At 48.2% G+C, this 13,325-nt stretch overlaps 1 protein-coding gene across 6 annotated transcripts in view; it reads left to right on the top strand.

Annotated features, from left to right (window-relative positions):
* The window catches only part of fryb (furry homolog b (Drosophila)), a 79,472-nt gene that overhangs the window by 3,273 nt on the left and 62,874 nt on the right, over nucleotides 1-13,325 (top strand). For 4 of the 6 annotated variants that reach the window (XM_030361382.1, XM_030361381.1, XM_030361385.1 and 1 more), the window contains exon 1: nucleotides 5,305-6,312. The exons of 1 other annotated variant lie outside the window; for it this stretch is intronic. In XM_030361382.1, coding sequence (XP_030217242.1) covers nucleotides 6,093-6,312 — 220 coding nt within the window. In that variant the 5' untranslated portion in view covers nucleotides 5,305-6,092. Of the gene's footprint in view, nucleotides 1-5,304; nucleotides 6,313-13,325 lie in introns of those variants that run through there. One more of the 6 variants, XM_030361384.1, reaches the window with a different exon arrangement.

Genomic DNA, 13,325 nt, shown 5'->3' with positions numbered 1-13,325 from the left:
TTGTAGAGAGTGACCAATGACACTGGTTTGTTTTGATCAGACTCACACAGCAAGTCGTGGTGGCTTTTTTCCCCTTGATCCATTTGTTGTAGTTGCCTGTGTGTGTGTGTGTGTGTGTGTGTGTGTGTGTGTGTGTGTGTGTGTGTGTGTGTGTGTGTGTGTGTGTGTGTGTGTGTGTGTGTGTGTGTGTGTGTGTGTGTGTGTGTGTGTGTGTGTGTGTGAGTGACACGCCGCTTCAACAGCCCTCGGCACCCTGTTCTCCTACATGCATTTCAAACCCTCCGCCTGCCTGTCAACTGTCAAGAGGAGCGATGGACGACTAGCACCACCTGTGTAGATAACCATGTACCGTGTGAAGTCTTCTTCACCTGTAATGCATTCCTCAGTCAGGATTTTGGCAGTTGATTTCTCTGTGTTTGTTTGAGTCAAGATGGTGATGGCATGTTGTTTGTCAGTTTGTCACTCTTGGATTAGTTTTCTTACTCAAAACCTTTTTGTTTGTTTTTAAACATTGCTAATTTGCCTTGTATCATGAAGTCCAACAGTCAGAGTAATCCGTGCCATTTTTGTCACTCGTCCTAAAATAAGACCATGTCTTCTGAGACTATTTGAGAGGTGTCTCTGTGTTATTTTTGAAGGGACACCGGGGGCGAGGTGTGTGTGGATGCGCGGCGCTCTGCCTGGTCAGCGGCTGTCATGTTTGGCAAACAATTATAGCATAAGGCCACTGTGTGTTGCTCACTTCAAATACACCCTCCCTCATCATAACGCTCAACGACGACAACGGTACTAAAAAAAGTATCACAAAGTAGGGCTGGGCGATATGACGATATCATACCGTGGACGATATGAAAGTGTCTACCGGGAGAGATTTGGCCATATCGTTTATACCGAGAGAGAAAAAAAAAAAAAAATTTTTTTTTTTTTTTTATATTGCACTGCACTGACTGAAGCAAGGCAGGTGTGAGACTCACCTGTTAACTTGAAAAAAAATCTAATTTGTAATGAAGAAACAGTTCTATTATTTACCACCAGCTATTTGCACAGCACATAACTTTATTTTATAAGTGTATAATTAGTATTTAAAATATTTGTGTGATGCTGTGATTTTTATTTTATATTACACTGCACTGACTGACAGCCAGGCAGGTGTGAAGCACAACTTTAAAAAAAAATGTTATTTGTATTGATAAAACAGTTAAATGTTTACAAGATGTTTGCACTATATGACACTGCAGTTAATGACAGATTGTTCGCTACTTACTCCTTTGTAAGCATGGAAATTCAAGTTCAAAATAAAAGAAAAAACTGATCAAATGTGAAGTATGGTTATTTTAAGCCATTTATTATTTTAATTTACTTCAAAAATACCATATCGTGATATATATCCATATCGTGATATATATCCATATCGTGATATAAAATTACTCATATCGTGATATAAGATTTTGTCCATATCGCCCAGCCCTATCACAAAGTAACACAACCGCCCCCCCCCCCGCTCCTGCCTGGAGGTCTCCGCCGGGAACACACCCTTTAACTCTCATAGTGTTCGAAGTTTAACTGAAACAGGGGCTTCACCTGCTCCTCAACACCGGGAGCAGTACGCGGTAGTGGTGGGAGAAAAATAGATTCTGTTCAAAATCGAATCGCAATACTTGCTCTTTCGCAATATGTTAAGAATCGCAATAATCTTGAATCGTGGCCCAAATATCGCAATACTATCGAATCGTCACATTTCTTCCAATTCACACCTCTGGTATAAGGGGCAGCTATGCATGATCTCCTTTATAGCCATCATCATAGAGATCCGACTCTCCTGCGCTGGCACAGCCACCAGTGGGTCCAGTTCCGCTAGCAATGAGGCCACCGAGCCTATTTCCGTCAGCGCGTCAGGAACATCAAGGTGTTACTCTGGAGTGCCCAGGTGTCATGGTGACGGTGTCTTAAAACAGTCAGGTTCTGCCCCCTGGAGGACCACTGCCAGCAGATGGAGGTGGAGGTTAGGCAAGGCAAGGCAAGGCAACTTTATTTATATAGCACTTTTCATACACAAGGCAGACTCAAAGTGCTTCACATATAAACATTGTTATACAATAAAATAAAATAATCTATAAGTAAAAGAAAACATATGCAAAGAAATGAGTAAAATAGAAAGTTAAAAAGGCTTTTTAGTAAGTAAAATTGAAAGTGCAATGTATTTAAGAAAGTGAGAAAATTAAATTGAAAGTTATTTAAGATCAGATCAACAGACTCTCTGGAACCCAAGTCGGGACCACAACCCGACCTTAAGGACAATCTATTACAATATTCTAGGACTCTAGCCCAGAACCAAAGGCAAACAACAAACAACAAACAAATATTCAGTGATTATTCTAGGACTCTAGCCCAGAACCAAAGGCAAACAACAAACAACAAACAAATTCAAAAGAGTTTCATATGGCATATATTTAGTGATTAAGCGCTTAATCACTAATACAGGTTTTCACTTCGTCAAGCTCTTAATGACACAACTTCATTACTCAGCAAATGTCATGTATTTTTCTGGTAAAAATAGAAAATAAAGGGAAAGTTAAAAAGGCATTTTAGTAAAATAAAGGTAAAGTATTTAAGATTTAGCAGAAAGCTAAAGCAAACATAAAAGTCTTCAATCTTGTTTTGAAGGTGCTCAGAGTTGGGGCAAGTCTTAAATCCTCAGGGAGTTTATTCGAGCTATTTGTTGCATAGTAACTAAATCCTGCTTTCCCATGTTTCGTGTTTACTCTGGGGATAATTAACAGATTGGTCTCAGAAGATCTTAGTGTTCTAGAAGGATTTTAAAATCAATTCTCTGACCTACAGGAAGCCAATGTAACGATTTAAGAATTGGTGTAATATGTTCAAATTTTTTGGTCAGCACAGGGGCGGCAGTAGAGAGGAGTGGTGGTGGTGGGAGAGAGTGTCTCTCGCAGCTCGGAGGGTCTCTAAAACGTGCCCTTTAGCGTGGTTGATGACCCTGCTGCCGGGCTGAGGGTGGACCAGGAAATGTGGTGTTATCCTAATGCGCTGCAAAGCAATTTCCCTTCTCTTGTTTCCCATGAGCAGGGAATGCCAGTTCACAGCTCCCTGAGCGAAAACAATAAGAACATGAAAAAAAAACGTGTATTTGTAGCCCGAGTTCATCACAATTCATTCAATCATTCAATCAACCTTTTCCCTTAACCATATTCTTTCTACGAGCTGAGCCTAAATATATAATTTAGGGATTGGATACTGTTACAGAATAATCAGTCAATAGCCTTGATTTTCCGTCTCGCCTGGAGCAAGGTGCTTCCGATTTGGGCTGGCCAATCGGGCGGTGCTGGTGCTGTGATTGGTCGGATTGGATCGAAGGGCGGAACGGGAAGCTGGATTGGCCAATGGCTGCTTGCTCACACGAATCTGATGGCAAGCGGAAGCAAGGGACCTAGTTTGGTTAAAGCAATACAGTGTCAGTAAGTCAATAGCACTCATTATTTGCTTGTCAATTCGGACCACTGCCCTTGGGGAGTGTTTAAATAGTACTTGTTGTTTCTAATGTCATTCATTAGAGCCCCGAGCGAATTAGCAGTAAACAGACACATCGTCCTTTTGATTGGGCTTTTCGAACGCAGGAGGAGCTCTTCAAAGACACCGCGATTTACCTTCCAAATCTCCTCCTGAGCGACACCGGTTTTACATGAACCACATCCCTTCCCCTCTACAGTAAAACCCAATTCAAATCTCACACCAGTCACCACGGGGTTGACCTCCCGCTAAACGCCTGTTTATGTTCATGTAGCCGGCCACAGGCTCTCGCCGGGCTGCTCTGCACTTCCTTCAACGGAGCAATTATGTGCGACGGACAATCCAGTTCTGCATGCCAACGCCTGACTGGTTGTATCCTGTTTGACCAGGTGGGGCCTGCGAGTCGAAAGCGCAGCGTTACCGAGATGTGGCTGTTCATTCTGGGAGGCCGGTTGACCCGATTCCCCCTGTGACCTGAGTTAACCCTGTCTGTAACTGCCCCCCCCAACTACTCTCTCTCTCTCTCTCTCTCTCTCTCTCTCTCTCTCTCTCTCTCTCTCTCTCTCTCTCTCTCTCTCTCTCTCTCTCTCTCTCTCTCTCTCTCTCTCTCTCTCTCTCTCTCTCTCTCTCTCTCTCTCTCTCTGTGTCTCTCTCTCTGTGTCTCTCTCTCTGTCTGTCTTTCTTTCTTACTCTGTCTCTCTTACTCTCTCTCTCGTTCTTTCGGTGTCTCCGTCTCTCTTTCTCTGTCCTTCTCTCTCTGTCTCTCTCTCTTTCTTTCTCTCTCTGTCCCTGTCTCTCTTTCTCCATGACTCTTTCTCTCTCTGTCTCTCTGTCTCCGTCTCTCTCTGTATCTCTCTTTCTCGGTCTCTCTCTGTCTCTCTCCGTCTCTCTTTCTCTCTGTCTCAACTTCTTTCTCTGTCTCTCTTTTTCTCCATGACTCCCTTTCTTTGTCTCTGTTTATCTCTCTTTTTCTCCCTCTGTCTCTCTCTCTCTCTCTCTCTCTTTCTCTCTCCCCTCCCGTCTCTGTCTCTCTATCCCTTTCTCTGTCCGTCCCTCTCCTCCATTTCGTCGGTCTCTTCCTGTTTGTGTTTTGTCTTGGGTAATGCCCTCCCCCTGACGTCCCCACCCCGACCCCGCCCTGAAGTAATCCTACACCTCCGACACAATGAGGTTACTGTAACTGGCTGAACAGCTCCGACAAGTGACGACAGGGGACTCTCTCACACACACACACACACACACACACACACACACACACACACACACACACACACACACCGGTGCGCACAGTTCCTAGCATGTGTCTGTGATTTGTAAGTGCTTGACAGCTGTGTGCCATTCTGTGCGCCCTCCTTACCCCGCCAAACGGACGAGGTGGGCAGGCCCTGACCTGGAGACTAGTGGTGCGGAGGGGTGTGGCCGAGCGCTGGGAAGGACGGAGTAGGAGGACAGAGGGTGGAGCGGTGGGCGGGGGGAGGCCGGGGGTAACCTCATTGCAGAGCAGTCTTTCCGTCGGTGGGGGGGGGGGGGGGGGGGGGGGGGGGGCTGATGAGGGGAGTGAGGAGTGAGGAGTTCAAGACAAAACTTCCCAAACCACCCAATCGAGTAACGTGGGTGTAACTGACACCTCCCTCGCTCTCCACACCTGAGAGAGAGAGAGAGAGAGAGAGAGAGAGAGAGAGAGAGAGAGAGAGAGAGAGAGAGAGAGAGAGAGAGAGAGAGAGAGAGAGAGAGAGAGAGAGAGAGAGAGAGAGAGAGAGAGAGAGAGAGAGAGAGAGAGAGAGAGATTGCGGTTGCGGTTGCAGCAGCTCACAGCCTCTCTCAACAGGGAGAGGGAGAAGTCAGAACAGGTGAGGGCAGAGCCAGGAGAAATCGGGTCCGAGGGAGGACGAACAAGCCACTCCTAGAACTGCGGTTTGTCAACAGAAGTGCCCGACAGGTCGGACTGTCGGAGGGAAAGAGAGTTAGAGAGAGAGAGAGAGAGACAGAGAGAGGGGGAACAAAGCAGCAAGTAAAACTGTGAACTCTCAGGGGAGCGTCACCCCAGGGTAACGACCACAAAGCTGGGGACTGTTGTGAGATACGCTCCCTCTACCCTGGAGGATCTGGGGGGGGAGGAAAGAGAGACCTGCCCTGAGAAGAGCCACAGAGAGACACGCGAAGATGGGGAAGACCGAGGCGGAGTGAACGAGCCAGGCTTACTCAAAGCCTGCGTTGAATAAAGCTCAGGAGAAAAAGGAAGTGGCTCAATATTCAAGAAAGGGAGGACTGCAGGTTCCCTGTTCCCTGCTGACACAGACAACGTCATCCTCCTCCTCGCTGAGATGACAACACGGAGGAGTTTATCACCTGATGTCGTTCCACATTGATCCACGTTGGACCACCTACCTGTCAGCCCCACCTTTGTTCAAGTTTTTTTGAACAGTGTTTTTTTCCTTTTGCCCAGTGTGTGCTGTTAGTATTATTCTCTGGAAAACCTCAGCATGTAGTGAAGTCTCGGTGCAGCCTGGAGGTTTCGTGTTAGAACCGTATTGGCAGGAGCGAGTTGACCTCCGTCTGCCCACACCATGTCCCAGGAGGACGTGAAGAGTACCCACAGCAGCTCCTCGGACCAGCAGGCGGATGATGCGGACCTGGACCCCCCGGGGGGCCAGAGCTTCGGCCAGGACAGCGTGGTGCTGGAGCACATCGCCACCCTGTCCCTGGACACGTTCGAGCCCGGGGACTTTAAGGGAAGGTTCACCAAGGTCCAGTCCAAGTCGCGGAAGAGGTGCAACATCATCAGAGGTAGGCTCTGCTGTCCTGGTTCCTGGCTCCTGAGCCGTGGAACATTTGGAACGCTGTCAAAAGGGGGGGGGGGGGGGGGGGGGGGGGGGTAGCCACAGACAGACAGACAGACAGACAGACAGACAGACAGACAGGAAGAGCTGGTGTGGAAAAGCATGAGCTGTTAAAAAATGGTTCACAGTGGTGGTCATCTCTATGAATATTATTTTGCCCAACTTCCCGATCGTCCACAGTTTGTTAGACCAAAGTAAATATAGAGGGTTTCCTATGAGGGGACTGTGGGCCGGAGGAGATGTTTGTAATACCAGTTTCATAGACCCATTAAGGTAATGCTGGGGAACTCAGGAATGGGGCCTGGCTTTGATCTACTGTGGAATATGCAGACATTGTTTTGGAGCTGTTGGGACCTGTTTGGATCACAGCTACCTAACATCTCCAAGCAGCACAACCCAGACTCTGTACTGTATCTTTGGATAGTTTTTGATCTAACAACCTGCACAGTTTAATCTCAGACATTATGGTAGACTGCTTGGCCAAGATATTGTAGCCCTCTGGCTTCTTGTCAAACTATTTATGTTTTCAACTGCTTGTCTGGAAACATTGGAGATACAGTTTGTATTTTCATACAAATATGGTTTAGACGTGTCAAGTCCTGAGATTTAGTTAAGTGGATGGTGTCGTAAGTCTTCAGTCCATTTTATCTTAACTTTGCCTCTCTCTGTTCATCGTCGAATATAACAGCAGTAAATCAGATCATCTTCCTGCCTGTGGACAACTTAATGGCATCTGGTTCATCGGAAGTCAAGTCCTGGAACCCACTGTAGAACCCACTAACCGAATCATAGCCCTGTGTTACTATTTTAGCTGGCAAACGAGTATATGAGTCCATATATTTCATGCTACAACTACAATCCTTACTACTACTTACGTCATACTATTAATAATACATTTATAGTGGATTTGATTTATTGTAGTAAATGGAATAAGTAGTATAAAATAGCAGTTTTAGCGCTAGAAAAAATAAGTGTTTTATTTTGGGTGAGTTTGCTCACCTGCTTATTTATAGAATAAGTAGTAGTAGTATACTTAATAAGGATTAAGGATGCATCCCTTTACCGTTGTTGAACAGAAGCCTTCCCCGAAGATACACACAGTGTAATTAGATAAATGTCAATAAGGAACAGGTAGGGGTTAGGCATCTTACTCATGGGTCGGCTGCCGACAATGGGGTTTGAACTTACAACCTTCTGACTGGGGACAAAGAACCTGAATACTGGACGAGCCTGTCCCTATTGCATTGTTCCCCTGCCTTGGGAAGCCAGGAGGGGGGGTGTAAACAGGCTGTATGATTGGGGATCTGGAGTGAGGTAATGGCTTATCCAATGTCTGCTTATCCCATGTCTGCTCTGCCTGCACAAACGTGTCCGTCATAAACCATTGTACTCAACAATTAGTTTTCAGCAATGGACTCCGTAACCCTATATTATCACATCTCAACTTATTATATAATATCTGATTCTGGATCTGTGCCATCACAGCAGTATTTGTGTACCACTTTCTATTTGTGTTTGCTCCTTTGTTCCTTTTGTGATATAGTGTGTGTTTGTGTCTGTGTGTTTGTGTGTCTGTGTGTCTGTGTGTGTGTGTGTGTGTGTGTGTGTGTGTGTGTGTCTGTGGGTGTGTGTGTGTGTGTGTGTGTGTGTGTGTTTGGGCGAGCAGGTATGAAACGCTCACTGAACCTCCACTGTGTTTAGTGGTTTGTGTGTGTGTGCGTGTTCGTGCGTGTGTGTATTTGGGAGAGCAGGTAGGAAACGCTCACTAAACCTCCACTTTGAGGCGGCAATGGGGAGAGTGGCATGACAGTCGATGATAACCGTCTCACCCTTGCACTAGTTCTGTTTCATGTTTTTATGACAGGCCGTCTGGTCCAATCACAGCAGCTGTCTCAACAAGACACCTTGGTGTGAACTGGGTGGGTCTTAAACACACCCTGCGGCTTGAGGTGGATGCCTATAGCTCTCTGTGTGTGTGTCAAGTCATGTGTGTGTTTCAAGTCATGTGTGTATATAAAGTCACATGTATATGTGTGTTTGCGTGGGATTGAAGGAATTTGGTGGGGGTAAATCTCTGTGTCTAACGTTGTGTATTTCGGTGACAATTGATGTGTATTTGTGTGTGAATTGATGGGTGTATGTGTCTGTGGGGTTGTATCACGGAGACAATAGATGAGGTAATTAGGGAGTATTGCATATGTGAACTAAGGAGGCAGTGTGTGTGTGTGTGTGTGTGTGTGTGTGTGTGTGTGTGTGTGTGTGTGTGTGTGTGTGTGTGTGCTGCGTCTGCCTCATTGTATTCCCATGATTCATGCTCACCGGGTGCCTCTGTGATTGAGTTATGCTCTTGGCACGCCATCAGAGGGAACCCAGAATGTTGGATTAGCAGCCATGCCACCATTAAGTGTGCGTGAGTGTGTGTGTGTGTCTGTGCGTCGGGGTGAGTGCGTGTGTGTGACCGTATCCCGGTAAGAGCGCCACAAGTGTTGTCAACCGTCGGGAAAGGACGTCATCTCCTTAGTTGTACGTTACAGCTGTGTGTGTGTGTGTGTGTGTGTGTGTGTGTGCGTGTGTGTGTGTGTGTGTGTCTGTGTGTGTGTGTGTGTGTGTGTGTGTGTGTGCGTGTGTGTGCGTGTGCGTGTGCGTGTGCATGTGTGTGCTCGGATCCCATTCCAACAGCTGTTGGTGCCCAGGCCCCCATTCAGAATGGGAGGAATTCTGGGAGTTCCTCACAAAGCTACCCTATCAACGGCATTGGGCTTGTGTGTGTGTATGTGTTGGCGTTTGATATGCGTGTGTGGGCGTTAACGCGTTCGTGTGTGTGTGTGGGCATGTGTGTGGGCGTGTGTGTGTGCGTGTGTGTGTGTGTATGTGTGTGTGTGTCTCTGTGTGTGTGTATGCTTGCATGCCTGCGTACGTGTGTGCGTGCCTGTGCGTGTGTGTGCGATTGTGAATTTGTGTATGCGTGAGTGAGTGTGTGTGTGTGTGTGTGTGCGTGTGTGTGTGTGTGTGTGCGTGCGTGTGTGTGTGTGTGTGTGTGTGTGTGTGTGTGTGTGTGTGTGTGTGTGTGTGTGTGTGTGCGAGTGTGTGTGCGTGTGTGTGTTTGTGTGTGTGTGTGTGTGTGTGTGTGTGTGTGTGTGTGTGTGTCTGCAGACTCCCATGTTACCTCAGTTATTCTCACTGAAGAGCCCTCCATCCTGTTTCCGATGCATTTCTGACTAAAGCGAATGTGCGCCGGCCCTTTCCCCGCGTGTTGGCTGCTGGTCATCGGGTTTGTGTGTGAGGGTTCGGTCAAGCACATGCCTGGGTGAATGTGCTGCTGGGTGTGTGGGATGAATGTGTGATATTTTCCTCCCGGAAGTTTCGCCGATTTTGATCTCAGCTGTCTGAGCTTCAGCCTTCGCGGGCCTTGTGGATAGCTTCAAAACATGTGTTTTCGAAATGCGTGTTTCACTTGAGGTCATTTCTTCATAAAGCCTTAAAGAGATCATGCAAAATATGTATTTCGTTTTTTGTTGGACTGTTTTAGTCTAACTCTTGCAGCTCAAAACCGTTGTTTTAAACAGTAGGAGAAGAGGGCGGGGGGGGGGGGGGAGATCGTCTAATACCATAGACAGAACCAGGAATAGGTCTGCAGTGTTCTTTCTCCCTCTCCCTGCTGCTCCTTTGAGGTTAGATTGTAATTGGCTTGGTAATGTGAACCAGGCCACAGCCCGCTGCATTGCTCCCCAGTGGTCTGGGCCGCCATTCAAACTGTGCCGGGCATGGAACCCCCCCCCCCCCCCCCTCTTGGTTCCATTCCCACGTCTCCCTCTGCTCTCTCTCCTCCCTCTCCTCCCTCTCCTCCCTCTCCTCCCTCTCCTCCCTCCTTCCCTCTCCTCCCTCTCCTCCCTCCTTCCCTCTCCTCCCTTTCCTCCCTCTCCTCCCTCTCCTCCCTCCTTCCCTCTCCTCCCTCTCCTCCCTCTCCTCCCTCTCCTCCCTCTCCTCCCTCTCCTCCCTCCTTCCCTCTCCTCCCTTCCCTCCCTCTCCTCCCTCCTTCCCTCTCCTCCCTCTCCTCCCTCTCCTCCCTCCTTCCCTCTCCTCCCTTCCCTCCCTCTCCTCCCTCCTTCCCTCTCTTCCCTCTCCTCTCCTCTCTTCCCTCTCCTCTCCTCTCTCTCCTCCCTCCTTCCCTCTCCTCCCTCCTTCCCTTTCCTCCCTCCCTCTCCTCCCTCCCTCCCCTCCCTTTCCTCCCTCCCTCTCCTCCCTCCTTCCCTCTCCTCCCTCCTTCCCTCTCCTCCCTCCCTCTCCTCCCTCCCTCCCCTACCTTTCCTCCCTCCCTCTCTTCCTTATTTCTCCCGCTCCTCCCCTACATTTCCCCTGCTCTCCCCGGGGAGTGACATTTTGAGTGATTAGCCCTTTCCTGCCTCTCTCTTTGTCCTTGCCCTGCACCTCATCATCGTCATATTCATCATAGTCATCATCTCCATAATCTTCCTCACCATCACCTACATATCCCTCGTCATCATCATCACATTCTCCATTATCCCATCATCTTCATAACCATCATCTTCATCACCACCATGATCATCATAATAATTTTCATCATCCCCATCTTCATCACCACATCACCGTCGTCTTCATCATCATCTTCATCTTCATCACCGTCATCTTCGTCACCCTCATCTTCTTCACCATCCTCATCTTCATCACCATCACCATCATCATCCCTGCGGCCGCCATCTCGCCGTCCTCGTTGGACCTTCACTTGATCGCTGCAGTCACCTTCTAGCTCGGCTCCTCCTCTCGCTCTGTGTTTTTGTTTTTGTTCTCACCGGTTCAGAGCAGCTGGTCCTGTTTTGGACGGCTTGGAGCTCACAACACAATCCCTGAGCACTAATTGTAGCTGTAGCAAGAGATTTGCAATGAGATATTTTTTTTACCATTGCAATACATTGCAATATTATTATATTATTACTATTTGGGATAGTTTCTAAAATCAATAACCTATTTCAGCCCGTCCCAGAGTCCTAGGGGTGCTGGATCTGTATCGGTCGATTCAGAATCATCACCGTCCCACCACTAAAGTTGACTCTGTCCATCTCCTCTGTTCCTCTTACCGTCTGTTATTGCTCTCTCTCCTGCCTGGTTCTCAACATCCCTTCCTCTGCTCCCTTTTCCTCTCTCCATTTCCCTGTACTGTCCTTCAATCGATTGTTCCATCTTTGCATTCCTCTCTTCTCCTGCGGTGGTCTGCTGTCCACTCCTGTGCATCTCTCTCTCTCTCTCTCTGTCTCTCTCTCTCTCTCTCTCTCTCTCTCTCTCTGTCTGTCTGTCTGTCTGTCTGTCTGTCTGTCTGTCTGTCTGTCTGTCTGTCTGTCTGTCTGTCTGTCTGTCTTTCTTCCTCTGTCTCTCTCTCTCTCTTGCATGTGTGGTCTCTCGCTCTCTCTCTCTCCATCCTTCTCTCTCTCTCTCTCTCTCTCTCTCTCTCTCTCTCTCTCTCTCTCTCTCTCTCTCTCTCTCTCTCTCTCTCTCTCTCTCTCTCTCTCTCTCTCTCTCTCTCCCTTGCATGTGTGGTCTCTCTCTCTCTCTTGCCTCCTCGTTCCTCTAAGCTGATTGGCTGTTGTTTTCCACCAACATCTGTGTATCGTTGACCAGAGAGCATGATGAAGAGAAGGGTGGGTGTGTGTGTGTGTGTGTAGGCTCGAGGCTGAGCGCCGACCACACGCATACACGTGCATACAGAAGCACAATCGCATCGCACGGACACAGACACGCACGCAGGTACACACGCGCACACACGTACACACACACACAGCCGCACTCCTCTCTCTCTCTCTCTCTCTCTCTCTCTCTCTCACTTTCTCCGATCCATACGCTGTCCTCCCGCCGTCCGACAAACACACGGACCAGCTCTCCACCGCGAGGAGGAAGAGACGCAACATCCGCATCGCCGACACACTCTGCTACTCTCCACCTCTCTCCCTCTCTCTCTCTCTCTCTCTCTCTCTCTCCCTCTCTCTCTCTCTCCCGACGTCCTTCACTCGGACCGGCTGTCAGTCACCGTGGCGACACTGCCTCCGCAACCATGGCGACCAGCCAGCCGGACTCGGGCTTCTTTGACATCAGCATCAAATCCCTGCTCAAGTCTTTAGGCGCCAGTGAGTACCGCCGCAGCCGCCGGCACCGCGTCCGGGAACAGAGTGTCTTCGGCGCGCAGACCCCGTGCGGCTCCGCCGGGCTTCAGTCCGTACAGTAGAGGGAACACTCGCCGCGTCGCGTCGGGATGGGGAACCGCTGACGATGTGTGTGTGTGTGTGTGTGTGTGTGTGTGTGTGTGTGTGTGTGTGTGTGTGTGTGTGTGTCCCTCCGTTGGTTTTACAATGAAAGGAATAATGAGACGTTTGCTTTTTCCTGCTGTGTTATTGAAGGGGATGTTATGCAATAACAGAGAGAGCATCAGGGAGAGAGAGAGAGAGAGAGAGAGAGAGAGAGAGAGAGGTCAGACAGAGAGAGAGGAAGAGAGAGAGAGATAATAAGGGAGAGCGAGTGACTTTGAGATGAATTGAGGAGAGGAGCATCAAGGCAGGCTGTCAGCAGTTTTCCAGATTAATTATGCATTACTCAGGGGACCGGCCTCTCTGACACTTTTGTGTGTTCATTTAAGTCCATTACTCAGCAATATATGAAAGGGTTGTTCTTTCGAATTATCACTGTTTGAATAACCATTATGTAGAGGAAAACATGGGCTCTGCATACACTGCCCTCCGCAGGCGAAACGCCTGGACGTGGTGGGGGTTAGAGCTTGAGTTGTTGCCTTTCTCGCCTTGTCTTGACATTGCAAGCTTGAATATTTCATATTTTTACTCAAGCGTGTCTCAAACGGTTAACCAATTATCAAATAAAATAATTTAACATTTTTGGTACAGTAAGTTTGCTAATCGCATCAGCACTAAACTTGATTTAAAGTAAAGGCACGTGCTG

This window comes from Gadus morhua, chromosome 7 (assembly GCF_902167405.1).
Source record: "Gadus morhua chromosome 7, gadMor3.0, whole genome shotgun sequence".
Classification (NCBI taxonomy): Eukaryota; Metazoa; Chordata; class Actinopteri; order Gadiformes; family Gadidae; genus Gadus; species Gadus morhua.
The sequence above is the reverse complement of the archived record's forward strand: the minus strand, read 5'-3'. Positions and strand labels throughout refer to the sequence as shown.